A 23,500-nucleotide genomic window follows, 5' to 3' on the forward strand; every position below is an offset into this window, starting at 1 on the left:
ATCCCTCCCAACGAGAACTGCATTAGTGCATGACTTGCTGCATCATCACCAAGCCCCTTTGACGTGTACCCTATTTCAATGCATTGTTGCAGCTAGGACACGATCCTTCCCTCTTTTTCTACCAATGGATGGCATTACAAAGCACGCTCCTTTAAGCATAGCGGCTGCTGTGGTTGCCATGGTTACCTGTACTCTCGGTTCTTACCACTATCCTTGTTGCATCTCACGATCCAGCACGAAAAACGAGTATCGCGAAATACCTTTGGCCAATGGTTCCATACCCTACTTTGGTAAAACGAAGCAATCATTGAAAAGTTAACAAAATTGTTCTCGCTCATCACCTATTTTAACAAAGGCCATTTGATGTCGTTTTTATTGACGGATGACATCCCAGCGATTTTGATGGCGGAACAAAATGCGAACAACAAGGAACCCATTCTTCGTATCAACATGGGCTGTAGGCCGTGGATGATTATAGTGGATCGCCACATGGCTCATGAAGTACTCAACGGCCATGGTGCATCAACATCCCATCGTCCAAAACATACGTATGAAAGGCTGCAATCTTCAGAGTATGGGCTTGTTTTTAATAGCCCGAGTGATCGATGGAGAAAAACAAGAGCTGCAGGCAAGTTTATGTACTTTGCATGGGTAACAAAAAGTAGCTGATACGTAACAACAGTCATCCAGTATTTATCACCTAAGCATTTGGATACTACCGCCGGTGTGCCTATTCTCGAAATGGAAAGCGATTGTGTAGTGAATCGATTGATTTCGTTTGACGAGCCGGTGGGCGTACTCAGACATTTAAAGCACTTCACGATGAATGTGGTCCTCACACTTGGCTTTGATCAACGTATTGAGCACCCCGATGACCCCTTTTTGGATACCATGCTGCAGTTGATCGAAACAAGTATGCAGCATGCTGACCCTTTTTTCGATCGTCGTGCATTTCTTCCTCTCATCATGGGCTTTATTGATTGGTGCACTGGCACGGAAAAGAAGCTTACTCGCTTAATGGAGGAGGTGCGTGATCCCATTCTACAGCAATTGATTCGAGATGGTATAAATAGTGACCAGGAGTGCCTTGTCAAGAAACTTAATGACATGAAGGATGAAGATGTCAATGACAAGGCGATTATCGGAGCATGTTGTGAGTCGTTTCTAATGCATTCTACTACCGGGTATGTAACACAAGTACTAAAGAACCCTTTTTAGATGACTTCATTGTTGCTGGTACGGATACGGCATCCACCACACTTTCATGGGCCATGGTTATTCTATGCAATCACCCCAAAGAGCAACATCAGTTGCAAGCTGAGATGGATGCATTTGTTCAAAAGTACAAGCGACTGCCCAAGTTTGAGGAGCGTGATCACTTTCCATTGCTCAATTCAATGCAAAAGGAGTGCATGCGTATGCGTCCCATCTCTCCTTTAGGTTTATCTCGCCGTGTTGTAAAAGATAGTAAGTTGATAAAAGTAATCGGATGAAGACTCATTCACAATGTATGTAGCCGTATGCCGAGATTACCTGATCCCCAAAGAAACAACGCTTTGTGGCAATATCTATGCCATGAATCATGACCCTCACGTGTATCCCGATCCCTATCGATTCAAGATAGATCGCTTTTTAAACAATCCTCGTCCCATGTCAACGCTGGCAAAAGCTAGAGTAGAGGAGCGCGATCAATTCACATTTGGATTTGGAAGGTACGTATGGAACCTGTATGATGGATGACCTTTTTGATCTCATGCAAGTACATTATTAGGCGGTCATGTCCTGGAGCGTATCTGGTAAAAAGTTATGGTCATTATGTTGACGCATTCTTAATGTATGTATACTACAGGGTGAATTGGAAATGTTCCACATTTGGGTACGACTGCTTGTCAGGGCAACCATTGAACCGCCTCTCGATCAAGCTGGTAACTCTGTTTACCCTGACATGAATAAGATTGGAAACGGTGGTGGTATCATTTTCCCAACACACGATAAATTAAGATTCATTCGACGTGAGAATCCTTTGAATCTTTGATTAACAAGATCACAATCAATGACAAAGTGGGAGTTTTATATTACACGAAGGATTTCAAACTTTTAGTTTCTACTTTTTTTTGTTGGGAAGGCTCATTCTTGGGTGAGGAGGGAGTGTGTGTATATGTATATAGATGACAATAGAGGAACAAGGGACATGAAGGATATAATAATGTAAGGTACTAACTAGAGAATACATAGATCATGATTTCTCCAATAGCAAACCACGAAGCCACTTGACCTCTTGTTCCAACTCGACCACACGTTCTTGTAATTGATCCGATTTGGCTTTCATTTCACGCACCGTTTGTTCCATAGCTTGTTCACGTTGCTTCTTTTTGATTCTGAATCGAGCACTGGCGGCAGTGTTGCGTCGACGCTTATCTTCTTCAGCGGCAATTTGTTCCTCCGTTTTCTTTTCACTTTCAATTGCAGCTGAGGCAGCTCGCTTTGTACCAGCAGTCTTTTTACGTCCTGATGATGATGAAGTTGGGGTCATGGTCGGTGTTGATGGAGGAGCAATGGATAAATGTTGAGGCAGAGATGGCTGTTGAATAAAGCTGGCAGCAAATTGAAGCGGATCCAGTGGAGCTGGTTTAGGTAGCAGTAATGGTCTTCGAGGAGTTGCTGTCGTGTTGGCATTATTATTGTTGTTGTTGTTGATGGTAGTGGTGGTTGTAGTTGTGGAGGTAGTGGATGAGATGGGTTGATAAACAGGAGGAGCAATAGCGTTGTTGGATGATGAAGAAGGCTGATTATCAAATGTCTCAGTGTGCTGCTGATGTTGCTGCTGCTGTTGCTGCTGCTGGAGTGGCAACTCATAGTCAAGGTAATTTACAAGCTTCTCATACGTAGCCGCATCAAGAACATCGTCAAGTGAACGACTTTGCTGCTGCTGTTGGGATTTCGTTTCATCTTGGCAAGTTGAAGTAGTCTCTGGTTTAATGTCGAACGTGAATTGCGCATTGCTCTATATATGAAAAGTGTATTTGTCATCAGCCAAAAGTCCTCAAAGCTCTACTCTCTCTATTGATAATTACCCAAAGATCAAGTTCCTCGGCAGCTTCACGTTCAGATTGTTCGTTATCAACAGCGTTTCCAAAGAGAAGGGATTCAAGGGATGACATGGTGGTGGTGGTTGGTGCTCAAAGGACGACGACGACTGAGCCTAGCGCGGTGGTAAAAGGAAAACAAAAGATGTTGTATGGAAAAGAGATCTCCATCAAAGAAGTCAGCAATCTCATTTTCATACCCAGCAGACCCCACCCACCCACCAACCCCCATTATCAGTGGGTCCGTCGCCGTCATATTGACACAAATATTGCATCACGTGATTGGTCCAAGATAATAAATGTACTATTTACAACATTATGATGACGATGCCTCCTGCCGATGCTTCCAATAACAGCGATGGCAAATGATCTTTCCAGACTCTGGATCGTCTATCGATGGCCACCACATGGGTGAGATCTCGACGGGGCATTGGCTGCATGTGGGTTGCCAAGAAGAAGAAGGTGTACTGGGAGGTGGGCTAGCAGGTGATGAGGATGATGAGGTAGTAGTAGTAGTAGTAGAGGTATCCGATTGAAAGGTCAAAGGTAAGGGTTCTTGTTTGTAGGGCGGACTATAAGGTGCACCGGATGATAGAACAAGGGCCTTGTAACGTCGCATAGCAGGTGTCGTTCCCGGTTCCACTTGCTTGTACAAGGTGGCGTAGACACTGATACATGACTATATAGGGAATTTAGCTTGATCATAAACAAGGAACGTATGGATTCAATCTTTTTACCTCGCCATTGTCGACATCTCTTGCTGATAATTGGATCCATTGTTTATGAGATAAATTATGCTCAGGGCAACACACTTGCGGTATCATTTCGCCTTGTCCATGATTTCCAAAACGACCAGCACGTACAGCAGCTCCTTCTGAACCTAAAGAGGACATGATCTCGAAACCCACGTTATAGCCATGCTGGATCGCACATTGTACATGCACTGCCTTTTCGCATTCACCACATTTGACACATGCGCCGTCTTGTCGTTGGCACAAGTGACACACCTTTATATCCCATGTGAGTGAGATTGATAACACCAATATCACCTTCACCATCTTACCTTATCCCATCGCCACGCGTCAATAGCAGGAACGTATTCAATGGTATCCAAATGTGCAGCGTCGACAAATTTGATTTCGGGTATACACATGGCACATAAAACATGGGCCCAATTGTATGAAGACGTCTTTTTCAATGGCTGTTGATGTGCTGATGAGGAGGAGGGTTCCTTACAGAGAATGCACTCGTAATGCTATACATTTGCTATTAGTATATTCGCTTTTCCCTGTAATCCATATGAAAAGACTTACATAGGAAGCTGTAGGGTTCCTCTTGTTTTCGCATACATTGCATATCCAATTGTCTTTGGATGCTTGTGAGATACCATAGCAGTCTAGTATTATAATCATCCCATGTCAGCACACACACATAATCCATAGACCTGGTGATTACTTTTTACCTCGATGCACAGACATTCCACAATCGTAGCATATAAACAAAGGATCATGTGGTTCTAGAATAGTGCATACAGCGCACGGGATCGGTTCAAACATGAGCCGTTTCTATGTAGAAAAAGAGGATTGGTCTAGGTTGAAATCGGGGGATGATATGTTTTTCTTACCTTGGCCGCCATCAAGCCAGAATTGACACGTTTACGTTTCATGGAACCATTACCATTCACCGTTTGCAGCGTTGTAATAGGCATTGGTGTTGGAAGATCCTTGATGATGGTGTTTGCTCCTCCTCGTTTCATGTTACCAGCACCACCAGCACCTCCTTTTTGTAAAGCATGCTTCTCCACCATGGCCGGTGTTTTGCGCATGACACCATATTTAAGCCAATATTCACCACATGCATCACACAAGACTTGACGAAATTGTTTACGTTTGCGATCGATATCCGTTGGCATACGTCTCCATCGAATTGAATCCATGGCAAGGCAATTGGCACATTGAAAGGAGCGCATGGTCTGTGCATCCACGTGAACCACGGTAGCATCATGCTCTGAATCACTCTCATCATCATCGTCATCTTCTTCGGTGATCATCATCGTAGTAGCGTGCTGCTGCTCTTCCTCTGCCATCACCATTTTGTTGTCAATAAACTTTTTGAATCGTTTGGTGGGTTTGTAAATCGTCGTCCATTGTGAATACACAGGCTCATAGCGATCGGTCTTTTTCCATTGATAAAAGTAACGCACCACATCCGCATGCTTTTTGCTAGGCACTTTGCGTCCCACTCGGAAAAGATCATGACCATACAACGTAATAGCCTTTTCAAACGATTCAACTTCTTCAGGGGTCCATTCAACAGCACGCGGGAAATCATCCAATGTCAACTTGGATACTGCATCAAGAGCATCTTGCGTATTGTAATCATGGCGTTCCAATTCTTCAATAATGCGCGTCTTCAAATCCACTTGGCAAACGGGTAGCGTGAATGTTGGAAGTGACATGGCCTGTGTCATGTAGTTGTCCACTGTGTATAGATAAAAGGCTTTAGATCACTATCATCTTCAAGAGGAGTAAAAGAAGATTACATGTTGCTTCATCCAATCTTGATGGCTGGCTAAAAAGTGGGGTCACTGTAGCATCGGTGCCTCGTTCAACAGGTCCTTCTTGTATATCATCATCAGGGATGTCAGGGCTAGCCTCTACAATAAAAAGGTCATTAGCATTGAATTTTGAATAATAGATTATAGAATGTATCCTTGTATTACCCGTACGCTTCTTTCGAGGTCTTCCTCGTTTTTCCACCCTCTTTGCTCTTCCTTTATTGGCAGTAGCAGCTCGAAGGGATGATGGTGGTGGTGACGATGTTGTTGTTGGTGTAGCATGTCGTGAGGGTGGTTCGGTGGTGAATTCATCAATTGGCTCTGCTTGGTATCTTGGACCAATACGACTACGTGCACGAGGATATATCCGATCATCAATGTCTACAACATCGAAAATTGGATGGTTAGTCATAAAGAAACAGCGCCTAGTAGCAATAAATCGAATGGGTTTACCGAGAATGTCTTGCATGTCCGTGTGGAAGCCAAAGTATCGAAATGGCCACATGTGTGTCATTCGCATACCATCGTGGTGTGGTGGACGATCTAATATCAAGAATAATATTACGATTAACTTGATGGGGCAAAACATTTAGGAAGGGCACGTGGTGGTGGTACCTTTCTCATTAGAAGCATTCAACTTGGTGTCCGACAATGGTGGTGGTGGTGGTGGTGTTGGATGTGAAGGATTATTGGTATCCATGATTTTGTCTGTTGCAGAAGGCATCGATTGTTGCGATTGGATACGAGCGGAAGTACGTGTTTGTCGCTTAGCAACGGCTTTGGTCGTGGTCGCATTTGTTGTACGAGGCGCTGGCTTATTGGATTGTTGTTGTGATTTGATAGTGTTGTCGACGTCCTGAAATTCTTTGCGAGAACAAAAGGCACATTGCCATGCAAAGCCCTTTGGTGGTTTCCTTGACAATGGTGGATTGACACATGACATGTGATAATTGTTCTGACATGCTGCACACTTTACAGAGCTTGCACTAATATAACTTGTTTAGACATCATCATGGAATGATTAGGGTAGAAAGAATACCTTGCACACCAATCATGACACACACAGCATGTACGTCTTGCCACTGTCAAATCGGCTGATGCCTTTCCTTGCTCGACAACGATAAACTGATAGCGTTCATAAAGGGCTTCTTGTACATTGGTGGGCACGTTTTGAACCAACTCGCATGGGATCACGTCGTAAAGGCGTTGCATGTAACGATCATAGAGTTGATGATAATAGAAATGATTGTCTTGCTTTTTGTATTGCTCGAGCTTCCCCCTTGGGATATAGTGCTTGTGCGTCACTGTACACTTGCCTCGGATAGAAGACACTGGGTTCAAGTCGGAATGCATGGTCGCAACAAGAAGACGGGGATCATAGGACCGGCCACCCATGACATCTTTGGGACGATTGTACCAGGCAATGCGAGCTTGGAGACCTCGTCGTTTGGCATTGCCACCACAAAACTCCATGACACGTCCAATGTAGTAACATTCCCCCAAGTGTTCTGGTTGAAGATAGACATGGTCTAGAAAATGAAAAATAAAATGGGGCTTAATATCAGATCCATCATCATCGTATCCATGATACTACCGTTGACAGCAATAGTGGACCCATCCGTAAGAGTAGCCTCCGTAATAGGCAAGGAAGCTTTCGAGTCACTCATACTTGGAAACCTTGGTTACAACAACTTTTTTACAATGAAAGCGGAAGGATATCAAAAGGGGGGGGGGGGGGGGGGGGGGGGGGGGGGGGGGGGGGGGGGGGGGGGGGGGGGGGGGGGGGAGAGAGAGAGAGACCCTCTCTCTCTCTCTCTCTCTCTCTCTCTCTCTCTCTCTCTCTCTCTCTCTCTCTCTCTCTCTCTCTCTCTCTCTCTCTCTCTCTCTCTCTCTCTCTCTCTCTCTCTCTCTCTCTCTCTCTCTCTCTCTCTCTCTCTCTCTCTCTCTCTCTCTCTCTCTCTCTCTCTCTCTCTCTCTCTCTCTCTCTCTCTCTCTCTCTCTCTCTCTCTCTCTCTCTCTCTCTCTCTCTCTCTCTCTCTCTCTCTCTCTCTCTCTCTCTCTCTCTCTCTCTCTCTCTCTCTCTCTCTCTCTCTCTCTCTCTCTCTCTCTCTCTCTCTCTCTCTCTCTCTCTCTCTCTCTCTCTCTCTCTCTCTCTCTCTCTCTCTCTCTCTCTCTCTCTCTCTCTCTCTCTCTCTCTCTCTCTCTCTCTCTCTCTCTCTCTCTCTCTCTCTCTCTCTCTCTCTCTCTCTCTCTCTTTTTTTTTTTTTTTTTTTTTTTTTTACCCACCCACCCACACAACATAAACATACATTCACACACCTTTATCTTGTTTACTACTACTACTACTACTACTACTTGAACATCATCATTCTACTACAACTTGTTCTTCTTTTCAAATACAACAGGGTTCACTAGACTTCCAATCCCTTCGATATAAATCTCGCATACATCATTATGTTGTAACCATACTTGGGGATTGCGACTAACGCCTACACCATGGGGTGTGCCTGTAATAATGACTTCTCCTGGTTGCAATGTCGTTCCTTGTGATAAAAAGCTGACAAGGGTAGCCACATCAAAGACTACCAATGAACGTTTGTGTACATTAGTCCCGCTGCTGCCGCTGCTGCTACTATCACATGATACAACGATGTACTCACTCATATCACTGGTATTGTAATCCTGCAACACTTGCCCATTGACTTTGGTACCCAACTTCAAGTTGTTTGGATCCTTGATCAATTTGGAAGAGACAATCATGGGCCCAAGAGGATTAAATGTATCAAATCCCTTTCCAAAACACCATTGACCACCACATAGCTGCGTTTGCCATTTGCGTGCAGAAACATCGTTGCACACGGTATAGCCTAAATAACAACATCCATTACATCCCCACTCCTTATCGTGCGTTTGATGTTGAGTTGAGACTTACCAGCGACATAATCCAAGGCCTCCTCCTTGCTTACATCCTTACAAGCTTTGCCAATGACCACGGCCAACTCAGCTTCATAGTCTACCTGTCCATCCTGGCATATCGTGGGAATGACAATGGGGTCCATGGGACCTGCTGTGGTCAGTGCTGGTTTGATAAACACAATAGGGTTCTTGGGAATTGCTGCTTTGGTATCTTGTGCGTGTCGGTGATAATTGAGGCCAATACCACGATAAAAGGATGGCAAAAGGGGTGCAAGAATCTGCATGAAACCATGGATTTTGTGTTTATCATTTGGATGATCTTCGCCACATGCATGTATGTATAATACCAACACCCTCTTCTCCTTATTCTTGACCACCACGCTGTTGACAGACTTACTCTTTTCACCGTAACTACTTCGCTTGTAACGCGGTGCGCACCGAAAACATCGCCTTCAATCAAATGTGCCTTGATATTACCACTGGTCACATCAGCCAACGTCATCTCGTTCTCACGAAGGATAGGTTGGCCATAATGGATATTGCCTTGGTGATCCTCAAATCTTTTAAGAGAATTGTTTAGCTCATGGATCCCACTCGCTTAGTGTCCCACAATACCTTATAAGACGTGTCCATTCGTTGGTGATCTATTACGTGCATGTAGAAATGGATCAATCATCACCACTATACAACCATCAACTTTTGTTTCATATGTACCGTAGTACTGCTGCTGCTTGCCATGATCAATGTAAAATGAAAGGGAGTGAAAAAGAAATGCAAAAGATAAAAGGCTGCACATGCACCAGCTTTTACAGCAGAGCGAGTCTTTCCAAAAGAGGCATGCTACGTTGTAGGGGTCGGTAACCTAACTCTCTTTCTCTCATTCATGTGTCTTCACGGGAATACACGGTTTTCTTTATTGTACACAAAGGCATCTTGATTGGAGGAGGGAAGGGACAAATTATTATGCGATGATCGGGAAGGAGAATTAAAAGTTATTAAGCGGTATCAAATGAGCAATGTTTACAGAGCTACGACACAAAGGACATTCAGGCTATATAACAAAGAGCATGATGAGCATCATTGTTGTGAATGGAATACGATATCGAAGTTACCTTGTTTTGACACCATTCAATAACACAACTCCAGCAAAACAAATGTCCACATGGGGTGGCCGTGGTCACCTTGCGTGGTTCCAAACATAATGCACACTTTAGGAATTGCATCTCTTCTTCACTAAGCTCCTTTTCTTCATGTTGATCCTCCTCCTTGGGTTCATCATCAAATTCGTTCATGAAATCAAAGTCATCCTCGGCAACAACCTGATCCACAGATTTGGTACTTGATGCAGCAATAGCAGCAGCAGCAGCTTCCTGTTCCTGCAACTTCAATTTTTCTTGTTGTTCTTGCTCCTTTCGACGTGCTTCCATGCGCTTTTTGAATGAAAGATATCCCTGGATCGCCAATTGTGCAACAATGAGCACACCCAATACTTCATAGCCAACACGTTGTTCATGAGGACCCAATTGTCGTGTAAAGATCTAATCATTTGCATGAATACGATGATGATGATGAACCCTTTGTGCATCCATTCACACCACTACTACTTACATAACGAGTACCAGTGACACGCTTTGAAAAGTTGTAGTAGGCCCCAACAAAATAAAAAATTGCCAAATGCATAGGCTGTACAGCTTTCTGGAAAATCTCCTGCAGGGTGGGTAGTCTTGGTTGCAGCCATTGGATGAATTGATCCTTTCGACTCACGGCGGCCTTGCTCTCATTGTTGTTGTTGTTGCTACGTGCATGTCGTGCTCTTCGTCGCTTCAACTCGGCTACACCACGTACATAAATGTATGGCAATAACGTATGTGCAAAGACCAGCGATGCACGTCTCTATAAAAAGAGCATCACCATGAGTCCATGTCCAACCCGATATCACACACACACACACACACACATGTACTTACCAAAATACCAGGAAACCCTTGTGCATAACGATCCACTTGAGCAAGATCACAATATTCCTCACCCAACGTTTGTGTGCCTAATGCTCTCGATCAGCCATCCATTGCTTGCTGTTGTGTGTTTGTGTCTTTTTTCGTACCAAGTAAGGTCGTTAATCCATAATAACAAAAGTCTGAAAGGGTATTGATCTCCTTTTGCCACTGGTGCTGTATGCGGGATCCTATTATTACATTATCACATGCATTCAGTCCATGATGCTCTCTCTCTCTCTTTTTGTTACAGATAGACTCCTTACCAAGGAATTGTTGACATACACTCGTCATTTGTTCTTGTAAAAGTGTTTGATAATAAACATCCTTTTGGTTGGCACGGACTAGAGTGTGTGCGTGGGAGGGATAGTTAGCAACACTATGAACGTCGTTGACAAGAGGTGTTGGAGGACTACTTGCTTATATCGGGTTGTGCACCCATTGGGAAGTTCAGATTCATGGCAGGCTTGGGAGGACTTGTTGTTGTTGTTGAAGGCATTGGTGCATTGTTGGCATTGGTATTTGAGTTCTGACTCATCGTAAACGTGAAGGGTAAAGAAGCTGTGTCTATTGCTGTTGGTTCCGCTTTACCCCAACTTTGTGCTGACAAACGCTTGTCTCGCTTATACCATTCTCTTTCCTAATTTGAATTATAACTCACCTTTCTCTCTTTTACACCACTACCACAACTAATCAGCACCACCACCATGGAGTTTATGAGCGCCCTTGGTTCACAGGAGGATGCCTACAGGCCCTCTTTGTTTGAACTTGATGCACAACAAAAGCTACGAGAACTATTACAACCTGCTGTGCAGTATGCTGTTGCAGTAAGTCATGCTCTCCCATTTGTACATTGCCCCCACACGCACACAATATGAACCAACTTTGATAGATTTATGCACAACGCTATCCACGTCTCCTTATTCGTCTTGTGAACCATCATGAAGAGTTTTATGCAATTTTGATGTTGTTTATTGAACGGCATTATTTGAAAGAGTGGGGTAAAGTATGACAACATACGTTGATCCATCATTATCATCATTCACGTGAAGATAAATTGACATGGGTTCATAGGTGGATCCTTTGCCGAGAACTTTTATGGATTGAAACGAGTATCGACATCCTATCTCAAGAGCCATGCTGCCAAGTTTGCTTCTTCTGTCAATGGGGGTCAATCATCCACACCTCCTCTCTCAAGATCCCAAATCAACAAGTCATTGTTAATGCTTGTCGGCCTTCCATATATCAAATGCAGGCTGGACCTGCTCTATTCACAAGTCTCGGGTGGTTCATCAGCATCGCTATTTGGAAGCAACGAACAGGAAGAACGGGAACGAGAAGAATTGATGGATCCGGACACTTCAGCAAGGAGGAAATTGATGATTCGCTTGATTCAGCTCTTCCGCTTCGTCTATCCTTATGTGAATGGTGCCTATCATGGTGCCAATTTGGCCTATGCCATTGCTTACATGTTCAACAAGACCCGATATTACTCTCCATGGTTACATCTCATTGGATTGGAAATCAAACGCATGAGCATGGCAGATTATGTAAGTTGAGGAATCGAGAGGATGGATGATGATGATGACTGATCAATCAATCACATACACACAGAGATCTTATTATGACAAGATGGCAGCAAGTGAATCCAAGAATATAGCCACATCCCCTCTGAGTGCCATGTCATCCGTATTCAGCAAGGTGATTGAATTCCTCAAGGTGCTGCTTCCAATGTCGATCTTTTTCTACAAGTTTTTGGAATGGTGGTATTCTTCAGAATTCGCACGTGGTGGCAATATGGGCGCTTTGGGTGCTGCTGCTGATGATGAAGAGGATGAAAACACGATTCCACCACCCGAAAAGATCAAGCCTGATTCAAGAGCTACTCCCGTTCCATCCAAACCCAACACATGTCCTTTGTGCTTGTCATGCCCTATCAACAATCCAACGGCTCTCCCCTCTGGCTATGTCTTTTGTTATACCTGCGTTTACAAATACGTCGAAGATTATGGACGATGCCCTGTTACTTGGACAAAGGTGGAAAGAGGCACTGAAGATCTTACCAAGGTGTATGCACAAGGAAACATTTAATGTATCGATTCCCCCCTTCCTTCCTTTCTTAATAAAAAAAAGTTGTGTATGTACTACAATGCGAGATCATGTGGAATCATTTGGATGAGATATTACAAATGCAAAAATAAAATTCTTTGTTCATGCTATAATGCGGATGCTGTAGTACATTCTATCCATGTTCTAAATAATGATGTGCATATGTACTAATGTAATGAAAGCAATTCCTTTTCAAGCACCTTGACGAGCTTGGGATGTGATTTTGGTTCTTCCTCACCGAAAAATGGATCGATCGCTGTAGTCACAGTAGCATCAAAGAGTTCTTGAACAACATGTTGCAATTTGGAACCCGTTTGCTTGAAATCAGGGAACTATGTATGTATGTGCATTAGTCAACGTCCCGGGCACAAGTAGGCATAGATTTACTTACCGCATTCGCTTCCAAAAAGTAAACATTCATATCTTGATCCACCATGAAATCCACACCAAACAATTCAAATGCATTGGGAATAGCTTGGAAAGTTGTCATTTCGCTGGCACAGGCATCAAACACATCAGCAAGCACACGTTGCATCTTTTCAAAGATGGATTCGAGATCTGACAAGGCTACACCCGATTCCACCAAGTCCCAAAACAGGCGCACCGATGTACTTTCATCAAAGTCGGCATGATCTGTTTGAATGCATGTGTTGGTGATATGGGCGAGTGAGTCGCTGACATTGTCGAGATTATATTCCTTGAGTGCAAAAAGCGCCAACATGTCACGATACAAGTACACCTTGATGTTGGAGACGGCAAGCACGTAAGCGCGTACATGGAATTTGCGATTGTTGACCAGCATTGGCTTGTGAATATAGCGTTGGATCACCCATTCACGTACTTGTGTCAAATCCTCTCTATCATCATAATCAATCACGCCTTTGCCGTAGCCACTATCATCATCATCATTGCATTCGTCTTCTTCTTCTTCACTTTCACTTTCTTCTTCTTCAAAGATCGAGCATAATTGATCCAACGTATGAAAGACATGAATGCCGGCTGCCTTGTTGGCCATGCTTGGTTTGATGATAAACATGTGTCGAATCTCGCCTGATTCTTCATTTTCCTTAAGATCCCGTTCCACTTCAAAGACTTCATTCAATGCCTCATCCAGGTAGTCAATGTGATCCAGCTCAAAGAGCCATGTCTCGGGTATCGCCTGCTTGAGGATGCTGTCAGGATGTTTTGACAGGTACTTTGCCATATTGTACGACAATTGGGCTTTGCGAATAAGACCCTTGCGGATACAATAAGCATTGGCCATGGTCGTCTCTTGTTGTGCCAATGACCAGTTGATCATTTCATACTCGAGCCATTGCAACGACACATTGGGCATGGCGGCATCGACATGGTCGTCGGCAACGTCTTGTATAATATCCCAGTTGAGTCGGCTGCTGTGTTGTAAAGCACGAACGACTGCCTTGTGTGTATACGGTTCATCCAAGCGAACAAGAGCTCGAGGGTGGTGGTGGTGGTTCTGCATAGGGGGGAGGAGGATGGTATAGGCTGGGTAAAGAAGTTGGCAATGAAAAATTTGAACTCCAAGGTCGCCCTGATTTGGTAACTATTCCAAGATGCCCAATCATTTCACTGAAAAAAAAACCCTTGGTAACGACGACAACGACATTGCCCCCTTCCTTGCATCCCATTCATTCACAAATGATAAAATGTTGCCAGTGGAAATGATCCTGTCAACAATGGACACGTGCATGTCGTATATGGATGGCTGCATTATTGGTATGTACCATGTGCACCACGATCGGCATAAATCAAGCCTTTCCCACATTGGAAGACAAGTAAAAAAAAATGGTCGTCATGGCTACTGCTTTGGACTTCCGCGGAACAAATCCTCTTTAGTATAGTGATGATGATGATGATGATGATGAAAGACAAATGGCTATAAATGGTTATCAACGCTTGTCTTTATTAAGGGTGAAGCACTTTTTCATTTGCACATGGCATTGATCATGATGATGAGGAGGAAGAAGAGGGGTTGCGTGCTATATGACAACATCAAGCAGCAGCATCCTCCATGATTGACTTGGGTACCTTCCTCCATTCTAGCCAAACTTGATGTAGATCATGTTTCCTCTTTGTTTCTTTATGTAAACATGTGCTGTTTTGTTTCATGATTCCCACAGTGTGGAGAATGAAAAAGAGAAAGGGAAAGGTGGTGGTGGGGGCAACACTTGACACACAAACATAGGCAAACATTTATGCAACAAGGGCAGTGCCTAAATGGTTATCCGCCAACTTCCGTCGTTGCTGCTGCTGTTGCTGTTGCTGCTGCTGCTGCTGCTGCAGCAGGACCCGTTTATTCGTCACAAGACTCACCCTGTCATGAACAACAACTTGTGATCGAAATTTCCCAAATGGGGGTGGCCTCTCTTGAAAGAAAGAAGAAGGGAAGTTGCTGGCGATGTCGTATTTTCCATAAAGTGCAGAATGGCCTTTTAGGTAACACCAACCATTGTTTCCCCACAATCTCACTTTCTTATCTCTTTTTCTTTTTACGCACGCGTTTGGTATGTACACTCGCTCACGCGTGGGTAGTAGAGTGGAGTTGCGTGGCAACCATAAGACTCCGCTATTGATTTGTGAAGTAATCATGTCTACGTATGTACCACATGGACTACCATGTGGGGTAGTATCAATGATCTGATGCAAGTTTGGCGTGCACAGATCCTTCGATATAGTTTCTATTTGATGCATCCACATGTGAGAGAGATCGTTCTTAGCTCGGTCTACATCCTTGCCTTTCCAAGCAACTATTGTTGTTTCTTTTGCGTGTGATATTGCATGAGAGGGAAAAGCTTTTCCCCTTAGTGTATGTGTTCCCATCATCTGATACTTCTATATCCAATTGAGATAAGAGTGGCTCGAAAAGGCATCAAAGTGTGGCAACCAGCACCAGACACACCCTTTTGGCGTTAAAAAAGTCAACATCATCTGATCAAGCTTTTTTTTATCTGCACTTTAGAGAGAGAGAGCGTGGTCTTTTTCCCTCCCAGCGCTCTTTCCCTTTCCCATTATCTTTCTTTCCTTTAAAAGCGATGAGGATCAAGCATCACAATACATTCTTAACAACCATGGAACGTATTCGTTCAAACACTGTTCAACTCAAGGTCCATGTGGAGAACGACCATTTAATTATGCATGGCTCCCCTAATGAATCGGCTGGATGTGTGCTTCGAGGGGTGCTCGATGTTCATGTGAAAGAGCCTATCAAAGTCAAGTCCATTCATTTGAGATTCTCGGGTCGCATGGTGATTACTTGGACCGAACGTAAGTCGTATACCTGTTCATGTCGTCTCTTTTTGTTTGAAGCCTCACACACAAGTTTAATAATACATAGCGATTGGTAATGGACATGAACGTTTGTTCCATGATGATCGGACGTTAATCAACCATACGTGGGAGTTTCTACCTAAAACCGACAAGCTGCATACATTGGAAGCGGGCACTTTTACATATGAGTTTGAGTTGCCGTTGCCTGGTGATCTACCTGAAACAACCCATGTTGCATCATTTTACCTAGTGCAATACAGGCTCAAGGGCACTTTGGAGCGCGCACGCTTTTTACCGAACAACACAGTACGACGTACGATCCATGTCTCACGACAATTATTGCCACTAACGCCTGAGTTTATGGAGGCTGTGAGCATTGCTAATCGATGGACCAACAAGCTTGATTATGAAATTTCAGTGCCCACCAAAATGCATAGTCTGGGTGATAAAATCCCTGTCAGCATCAAGGTGACACCGCTTACGGATCAGCTGCGTATCCGCCACTTGTCATGTACCTTCAAAGAATATATGATATGCCGCGCAAGCAGTGGATGGTTTGGTGGTCATTCACGTGCACAAGGCCGTGTTGTATATTTTGTGCGAGATGACCAGTTTGGACGTGACAATAATGAAGGTGATGATATTGTGTGGAACAAGACACTGGTCGTGCCCGTACCTTCCACCAATAGTCAAGTGCAATGTGATGTCCAAAATGATGCGGTGCGTATTCGCCATAAACTCAAATTTGTCATTTCAATCGAGAATCCAGATGGCCACGTATCCGAACTAAGGGCGGCCTTACCGATTCAAATATGTGCCCTTCATTCAACGGGTCTTCCATCGTATGAGGAAACATGGCGTACCCTTCCCTATGATCCAACCATGATGGTCACCCTTTTACATCTTCGTGCTGCTGCTGCCAATGCCGAAGAACAACAAGATGCCGATCAACTTTTAGAACTACCCACAGGATTCCAACAACGACGTAACAACCCACGACGAAGGAGTTGGCGTGATAGAGCAAGTTGGATCTTTTTGGGTAACAATAGTAGCAATACGAGTGGTGGTGACGACGAGCATCAAGATGACAGTGATGATCCCTTGACAGCTATTGCAGCTACAACCAGCTGCATTTGTAGTACGGATTTGCCATCCTATTCACCCACGGATCCTGGTTGCTCTTCTTCATTATCTCGTTATCGTCACTCGTGCTTCATCCCTGATACAGCAGCAGCAGCAGTCTCAAGACCTTCAATGCCTCGTCTTCCCACCTATGACGAATTACTATGTGCCTCACGGTAAATCACTCCTCCTCCTCCTCCACCACCACCTCCTCTTCTTTCGTTCCTTCATCATTCCCACCATCACCTTCTTTTCTTCTATGTGTATATAGCCATTTGTTTTTCCACTTTGATGTATATCTCTCTTTTTTCTATATGATTTGTTTATTATATACTGTAATACAATATTTCATTTATATGTAATTTCCTAGGACCCTATATTGGGGGGTGGGATAGATGCAGATCCTTCATTGATTGGTAATAATGGAGTGGTGGGATCAACGCCGATATGTGTGTAGCAAGTATATCTCTTCGTCTGCTCGTATGAATTACATTCAGGGCCTATCTACTGCTCTTTCCCACAGCAATTATACCACCTTTGCTATTGATATTTATGGCGTCTTACATGATGGGAGCAAGCCTTATCCATATTCGAAAGACTGCTTGCAACAACTGACCAATGCTGGGCATCAAGTATACCTGCTCTCCAATTCGACTCGTCTCGGTGATGCACTTGCACGCGATCTCGACAAGAAGTATGGCATTGCACCTCAATTGTACAAGGAGATTGTGTCCAGTGGCGAATTGACGTTGCTTTTCCTAAGCAAATGTGTGGATGCATTCAATAACAAGGAGACGACTACTTGCAACAACACCTTGGAACATCCTTACAGCGCTACTGTGATGGAAGGCAATATTGAAAAGGGCTTGATGACACCCAAGGAGTTTGTTCAGCACTATTGGAAGAACAAGGGCCGATTCTTTTTGGTGGGTGATGACGATTACCATGGACCATTGTATCAACCATTTGAATCGACATTGACACGAGTGGATGACTGGAAACAAGATGGCATTGATTTTGTATTGCTGGGAAAAGTCAATCAACTCCCACATGAGACGTCTCCCCTGGATCCGTTCGATGGTGATAGCGTCAAGCAACATTATCAAGCATTCATGCAACATTGCTTGGAACGACACATTGTGTTTGTTTGTGCCAATCCAGATGTTTGGGCACCCAATGGCAACGACACTTTGTTGGCATGCCCTGGTTTCTTGGGTCAACTCTATCAAGACATGGGTGGCAAGGTCCTCTACTTTGGCAAGCCTTTTCCTACCATCTATCGCTATTTGTTATCCACCAAAGCGCAAGGTGACCCTGCACGTGTATTATGTGTGGGCGACAATGTGGCCACAGACGTCATGGGTGCACGACAACAAGGATTGGATGTTGCCATGGTACTTGGTGGTGTCCACAGCAACCAGATTGATATGACCAAACCCGATGTATCCCAAGTAAAAGCATTATGTGAGCAACACAAAGCACAAGAACCTACCTACATTGTCCCTTTACTTCGCTTTTAGAGTTGTTTGTGTGTAGATGTGTAATAAAAGAAAATCACCGCTTAATTTGGAAGGCTGTTTTTGTTGAGGACAAAAGATGCCCTGTCACTCAAATCACCCTACCCACCCAACCCAGCCCAACATGCATCACCACCCAAAACCCGAGTGAAAGGGTTGTTTGAAAAGTAAACTTTGTATTTATCTCTCTCTCTCTTTTTCTTTCTTACCCATTCGACTTGTATAAATACCCAACAACAACACCACCACCATTTCATCTCAACCCAAATGTACAGCCAACCAGCACTGTATCCAGAGGGAGTTTATCGTGAAGCAGACCTTATCCATGCAACACACTCTTACACACGAAAATGTTGCGGTTGCATGTCTTTACAAGCAGGAGGTCTTTTAGCTTGTGGGATATGGCTCGTGCGTATATATAACTTTTCGTCGCTTGAATCCAAAAATTCTTATCCTGTTTGTTGATGTATATATACAGGCTCTCAACATGTACGGCGCCGTTTTATCGTTTCAGCATAAAAGCCGTAAGCGGGATGGATGGACCTAAAATTATGCAACTACTACTACATGCGTAAACAAATTCTGATACACAACATGTTACTGTACAGCCATCTACTCTTATCTCGACAGCGTTGCTCTGATTATCCAAGGCATCATTTGTGTAGCCTTTTCTATAGGGGCCATTTTCACTGTATTTTCATTAATCACGGTACGTAAAAAGCGCTCTTTTCATGCTGCGTTGCTGCTGCTGATGTATGTACTCGCTTTTACAGGCGAAGCCGCTTATTCTGCGATACGCACATCGAATGATGTGGGTGTTAGTATTCATCTTTATCATCAACTTTTTCGTCGATCTCATTGTGTTTGGTGTACAACGGCCCCAATTTATCGATTGGTGCACGGGACGTTCAAGGAGTCGACTTGATGATCAACAAAGCAATGATCTCCCCGAACAAAGTGGAGATGAGGATGTCTACAACTGCAACAAGCTATGGGAAGCCGAGCTCAAATTTGCCATTGTCGTTTTCATCATGATTTCTCTTTGTTTTGCAAGTATCCGAGGATTCGATTCTTTGTTTAAATAGTGTTGCTCATCCATGGATCTAGATGTATTGGGCGCTTTGTATCTGGTCTTACTCACAAAAACAAATCTCACTGCTGCAGACCTATTATGGTTATCCCATTCATCCAAGCGCCGCCGCTGCTGCTGCTACCATGCACGGACCTGCTGGTGTGATGCACAATATCGGACGATCAAAAGCTGTTGATGGTGGTCATCATCCTGGTGGTGGAGGAAAAAGTCTCGCTCAAGTGTCTCGACAAGCATTGGATTCTATTTATTCACTTTTTACAAGGGATCATGGTGCAACAACAGAAAAGAATACCACTACTACAGCAACGCACTAGACACTTTTACCCATACCATTTTGTTCTTTGCTTCTAAAAATTGATAATAATATCCATGTTCGTGAATGAGAAAAAAAGAATAATGAATAAGGATTATACTTTGGAGGGCTAACAAAAAAAGTTTCTCGTGTATCACTTCTACATAATACTACATACTAGAACCAGCCCCTTCTACTTCGTTGGGTATTGACTTGTTGGTTGCCATCACTACTGTTGCCTTGGATACGTCTTGTTGCATTAGCACCAGCGGGAGGTGCACCCAGGGTGTTTTGCACTTCTTGACCATTCACTGTCACCCTTTGTTGGCCATTACCATAGTCTTCCGTAATTGTAGTACCCTATCCAATGTGCGTGTGGTTACTATCAAGACCCTCATGTCATTTCATAGTACTCTACTTACGTTTTGATCTTGGATCCGTGTCACTGTCACGGTTTCTGGACGACCATTCACAATTCTTGTTGAGCTCGAAACGCTTTTGCTAGTACCAAAACCGCCGCCACCAAAGCTTGATGATGATGAAGAAGAGGAAAAGAAGGAGCCGCCACCGCCGCCACCCATCATGGAAGGACCACCCATCAACATATCCAGACCGCCACCACCCATCATGGATGGAAATCCTCCTCCTATGCCATGGCCATGACCACCACCAAATCCGCCTGAAAAGAACGGATCATTGTCAAAGAAACCACCACCAAATGGATCACCTCGTCTTGGTCCACCACGCGATGAAAATCCAACTAGAATGCAAATGAGTCATCAATGCTATATGATGATACACCGCCTTTCCAATCAATACGTACACAACATGTCATCAAACATGGCTTGATGGGCTCTGAAAAAGTTGGCAAAGACTTCCTCGGGTGAATGGAACTATAATAAATGAATGAATGAGTATCTCCCATTCTTGTATAGACATTAACGATGGATACTTGCATGAAATCCAGGGAAGGGTGCATATTCTTGTCCTTCAAAACCACCACGTCCATCCAAATCTCCACGATCGTAGGCACGACGACGTTCCGCTACACACACACGCACACACAAAGAAAACGTAAGAAAGTCTTGGTAGCCTTGTTATCTATACCTCGAAGCACTTACGATCGGATAACACCTCGTACGCGTGGCTTTACTCACATGCTGTTAATCCTCGGCTCCATTGCACTGCCATGCTATACTCTGACTCACCTAATCTCTTTAAACTACAACCCCATCATGAGTTACTCTTTGGGCCCCTGTCATTGACTCTCTCAACTCGCTTTTACCTTTTCACCTGCTTCAGGCGACTGGTTCTTGTCAGGATGGTAACGCAATGCTAGCTTTCTGTAGGCCTTGCGGATGTCTTGATCAGAAGCTTCGCGAGTGATTTCAAGCACCTCGTAATAGTCAATCGCCATTGCTGCTCAAGTGTAGAGATAAAGAAAAAAAAAGTAGTTTGCATAAGCTGATCGCTCTTTTCTGGACCAATGGAATTTTCGAGATGCGGCGTTCATGCAAATGTCTTCACGTGTGTCTGCGTGTGTGTTGATATAGCTGGAATAAAATGCCCACTTGCACCCTACTTTTGTTTACTACGTGGATGAGCTTTTTGTTTGATGATTGCTTAGAGATCTCTCTTTGTGAATGAGGAGGCTATGTACCGTTTATAGAATTGAACGTTTCGGGAAGATGATGGATCCTTCGATATGTTTCTTTACTACTTCAGACAATGATGCCGCAAAAGTAGGCTCCTCGATGAGTTTACCAATGCCTTTGTACATGCAAATGTGTCGTATCATAGCACCATCTATCTTTTTGATGCTGTATTATAGCATAATAAAGCTTTACTTCCCATGTGCATTTCGATCCAGGCATATGGATTAAGTCATTTACAAGTCAAAGCAGCTTATTTATTGCTCTGCAAGTCTACTACAACTTTGCAATTGCTTGGCGGACGGTCTGTGCTAAGTATTGTTCAACTTCTGGAAGAGCCTGGATCATTTCCTCATTGACTAAGCTTGGGTAGGAGGGTGTTGCGTCTTCCTGATGGACACCATCTGGTAAGCAAAGTAGTGTTGTACCTATTTTGCCAATTAAGTATCATTGTTGACGTAACGTCATCATTCTATGTATCTACATACCAGCCAAGTCGGTGTCATCGATACATTGGAGGGCTGCATCCACCACTACAGACATTGGCGTCTTTGGACATTTATGAATAAACTCGCCAAACGTATTACTGCTGATTTCATCTGCACGAATAAGCTCCGTATCTACGTATGCGCAGGATGATGTGAGCAAAAAGGACCTTGCATATGTACATGCCGCTGACAATTTACTTACCAACCCAATAGGGACAAATAGCATTAACACGTACATTGAATGCAGTGTTTAAATAAGCGAGTGATCGTGTCCATCCCACCACAGCGTGTTTGGTAGCCACGTAGTTCTCAAGACCACTACATAAAATTACTGAGAGTCAATGGGGTGATGCACAAAAAAAGCCATCATACAACATACCCCATTGCGCCAATACCAGCCATGGATGCGGTATTGATGATTGTGCCACCACCACGTTTTTGCATAAATTTCAGCGCCACCTTGTTGCCTTTGGTTACACCACCGACATTGACCTGATGGATAAACATGTCGGCCTCGTCTTTGAAGATCATGTTAATGTTAAAGTTGTTATATGTATTGTCGCCACCTACCATCCATGGGTTCCGTAAAGATGTTGAAGCCTTTGGTAGTACCGGCGTTGAGAATGGCAATCTAAACGTGGATCGTTGTTAGGGTACACAAAGAAGCTCTCTGAGAAAAAAGCTTACATCAACACCGCCAAATGTGTTCTCTGCTAATTCAAAAAGCCCCAAAAGATCCTTATACTTGGTGACATCCGTGTGCTTATAAGCAGCTACTACCTTTTTGGCACTAGAAGCGAGAGCGAGTTTTGGTGTGTGAGTAAGAGGATACATAAAATGGATCGTGAGGGAGAAGAAGAAGGGCTTTATACCTACCTTTTGTTAAAAGCATCCACCGCAGCTTGGCCTTCTTCATCCAAAAGGTCACCAATAACGACATTGATGTTTCTTTTGATGAGAGCAGAAGCAATGGCGAGTCCAATACCACGACTGCCACCAGTGATAACAGCAACTTTAGAATGAGTCATTGAAAAGAGTCCAAGAGAAAAGGGGTGTGTGTGAGAGAATGAAAGCAAGACAAGCTCATTTTAAAGCCAGTGGCAGCAGCAGCTGTGGAGGAGTATCAACCCCACCACCTTCCTAATTCTGCAAAATTCAGCACATGTAATGTTGTCCTGATCGGCGCAAGCTGACTGATGCCCTTGTCTATTTTGCCCATGGGTCATACTAGTCAAGGATTCAATAACGTAAAAAGGTCCAAAAAAGAGAACCTGCATACGTTTATGTAAGCTTAAAGGTCCCTTTCATGGTATACGTTGTCATTCTTCATCATTGTGGTATTGTCCCCACAGTCGTTTATTACTATCAACACAACAACTCGATCAC

The 23,500-nt window shown here is 43.9% G+C and overlaps 12 protein-coding genes across 12 annotated transcripts; 5 read left to right on the forward strand and 7 right to left on the reverse strand.

The window, feature by feature from the left end:
• Positions 1 to 124: 124 nt before the first annotated feature.
• Positions 125 to 2,035, forward strand: O0I10_005652 (uncharacterized protein; the record flags this gene model as incomplete). Its single annotated transcript, XM_058485690.1, has 7 exons — positions 125 to 290; positions 356 to 457; positions 683 to 1,153; positions 1,219 to 1,467; positions 1,517 to 1,712; positions 1,772 to 1,796; positions 1,850 to 2,035. The coding sequence occupies 7 exons, from the start codon at positions 125 to 127 to the stop codon at positions 2,033 to 2,035; spliced, it is 1,395 nt and encodes a 464-aa protein (XP_058343525.1).
• Positions 2,036 to 2,236: 201 nt separating this feature from the next.
• Positions 2,237 to 3,161, reverse strand: O0I10_005653 (uncharacterized protein; the record flags this gene model as incomplete). Its single annotated transcript, XM_058485691.1, has 2 exons — positions 2,237 to 3,004; positions 3,075 to 3,161. The coding sequence occupies 2 exons, from the start codon at positions 3,159 to 3,161 to the stop codon at positions 2,237 to 2,239; spliced, it is 855 nt and encodes a 284-aa protein (XP_058343526.1).
• Positions 3,162 to 3,402: 241 nt separating this feature from the next.
• O0I10_005654 (uncharacterized protein) lies at positions 3,403 to 7,310 on the reverse strand (the record flags this gene model as incomplete). The annotated part of the gene is made up of 12 exons (XM_058485692.1): positions 3,403 to 3,765; positions 3,824 to 4,093; positions 4,150 to 4,341; positions 4,400 to 4,482; positions 4,549 to 4,651; positions 4,711 to 5,567; positions 5,629 to 5,742; positions 5,809 to 6,024; positions 6,097 to 6,186; positions 6,259 to 6,629; positions 6,683 to 7,172; positions 7,238 to 7,310. 12 exons carry the CDS (start codon positions 7,308 to 7,310, stop codon positions 3,403 to 3,405), a joined length of 3,222 nt encoding a protein of 1,073 aa, XP_058343527.1.
• Positions 7,311 to 8,016: 706 nt separating this feature from the next.
• Positions 8,017 to 9,297, reverse strand: O0I10_005655 (uncharacterized protein; the record flags this gene model as incomplete). Its single annotated transcript, XM_058485693.1, has 6 exons — positions 8,017 to 8,225; positions 8,304 to 8,510; positions 8,576 to 8,837; positions 8,957 to 9,119; positions 9,175 to 9,203; positions 9,274 to 9,297. The coding sequence occupies 6 exons, from the start codon at positions 9,295 to 9,297 to the stop codon at positions 8,017 to 8,019; spliced, it is 894 nt and encodes a 297-aa protein (XP_058343528.1).
• Positions 9,298 to 9,544: 247 nt separating this feature from the next.
• O0I10_005656 (uncharacterized protein) lies at positions 9,545 to 11,091 on the reverse strand (the record flags this gene model as incomplete). The annotated part of the gene is made up of 7 exons (XM_058485694.1): positions 9,545 to 9,610; positions 9,672 to 10,097; positions 10,168 to 10,452; positions 10,527 to 10,603; positions 10,664 to 10,744; positions 10,820 to 10,897; positions 10,974 to 11,091. The coding sequence occupies 7 exons, from the start codon at positions 11,089 to 11,091 to the stop codon at positions 9,545 to 9,547; spliced, it is 1,131 nt and encodes a 376-aa protein (XP_058343529.1).
• Positions 11,092 to 11,260: 169 nt separating this feature from the next.
• On the forward strand, positions 11,261 to 12,644 carry O0I10_005657 (uncharacterized protein; the record flags this gene model as incomplete). The annotated part of the gene is made up of 4 exons (XM_058485695.1): positions 11,261 to 11,380; positions 11,446 to 11,554; positions 11,628 to 12,103; positions 12,168 to 12,644. The coding sequence occupies 4 exons, from the start codon at positions 11,261 to 11,263 to the stop codon at positions 12,642 to 12,644; spliced, it is 1,182 nt and encodes a 393-aa protein (XP_058343530.1).
• A 185-nt stretch (positions 12,645 to 12,829) lies between these two features.
• On the reverse strand, positions 12,830 to 14,145 carry O0I10_005658 (uncharacterized protein; the record flags this gene model as incomplete). The annotated part of the gene is made up of 2 exons (XM_058485696.1): positions 12,830 to 12,994; positions 13,054 to 14,145. The coding sequence occupies 2 exons, from the start codon at positions 14,143 to 14,145 to the stop codon at positions 12,830 to 12,832; spliced, it is 1,257 nt and encodes a 418-aa protein (XP_058343531.1).
• Positions 14,146 to 15,751: 1,606 nt separating this feature from the next.
• Positions 15,752 to 17,252, forward strand: O0I10_005659 (uncharacterized protein; the record flags this gene model as incomplete). The annotated part of the gene is made up of 2 exons (XM_058485697.1): positions 15,752 to 15,947; positions 16,018 to 17,252. 2 exons carry the CDS (start codon positions 15,752 to 15,754, stop codon positions 17,250 to 17,252), a joined length of 1,431 nt encoding a protein of 476 aa, XP_058343532.1.
• A 242-nt stretch (positions 17,253 to 17,494) lies between these two features.
• On the forward strand, positions 17,495 to 18,592 carry O0I10_005660 (uncharacterized protein; the record flags this gene model as incomplete). Its single annotated transcript, XM_058485698.1, has 1 exon — positions 17,495 to 18,592. One exon carries the CDS (start codon positions 17,495 to 17,497, stop codon positions 18,590 to 18,592), a length of 1,098 nt encoding a protein of 365 aa, XP_058343533.1.
• Positions 18,593 to 18,952: 360 nt separating this feature from the next.
• O0I10_005661 (uncharacterized protein) lies at positions 18,953 to 19,996 on the forward strand (the record flags this gene model as incomplete). The annotated part of the gene is made up of 5 exons (XM_058485699.1): positions 18,953 to 18,997; positions 19,068 to 19,113; positions 19,198 to 19,298; positions 19,363 to 19,638; positions 19,697 to 19,996. 5 exons carry the CDS (start codon positions 18,953 to 18,955, stop codon positions 19,994 to 19,996), a joined length of 768 nt encoding a protein of 255 aa, XP_058343534.1.
• Positions 19,997 to 20,151: 155 nt separating this feature from the next.
• Positions 20,152 to 21,391, reverse strand: O0I10_005662 (uncharacterized protein; the record flags this gene model as incomplete). Its single annotated transcript, XM_058485700.1, has 7 exons — positions 20,152 to 20,334; positions 20,397 to 20,734; positions 20,798 to 20,867; positions 20,931 to 21,019; positions 21,096 to 21,121; positions 21,183 to 21,196; positions 21,260 to 21,391. 7 exons carry the CDS (start codon positions 21,389 to 21,391, stop codon positions 20,152 to 20,154), a joined length of 852 nt encoding a protein of 283 aa, XP_058343535.1.
• A 511-nt stretch (positions 21,392 to 21,902) lies between these two features.
• On the reverse strand, positions 21,903 to 23,142 carry O0I10_005663 (uncharacterized protein; the record flags this gene model as incomplete). Its single annotated transcript, XM_058485701.1, has 7 exons — positions 21,903 to 22,054; positions 22,115 to 22,246; positions 22,317 to 22,432; positions 22,494 to 22,632; positions 22,685 to 22,745; positions 22,802 to 22,904; positions 22,991 to 23,142. The coding sequence occupies 7 exons, from the start codon at positions 23,140 to 23,142 to the stop codon at positions 21,903 to 21,905; spliced, it is 855 nt and encodes a 284-aa protein (XP_058343536.1).
• Positions 23,143 to 23,500: the final 358 nt, after the last annotated feature.

This window comes from Lichtheimia ornata (assembly GCF_029851405.1).
Source record: "Lichtheimia ornata isolate CBS 291.66 chromosome Unknown scaffold00023, whole genome shotgun sequence".
NCBI lineage: Eukaryota > Fungi > Mucoromycota > Mucoromycetes > Mucorales > Lichtheimiaceae > Lichtheimia > Lichtheimia ornata.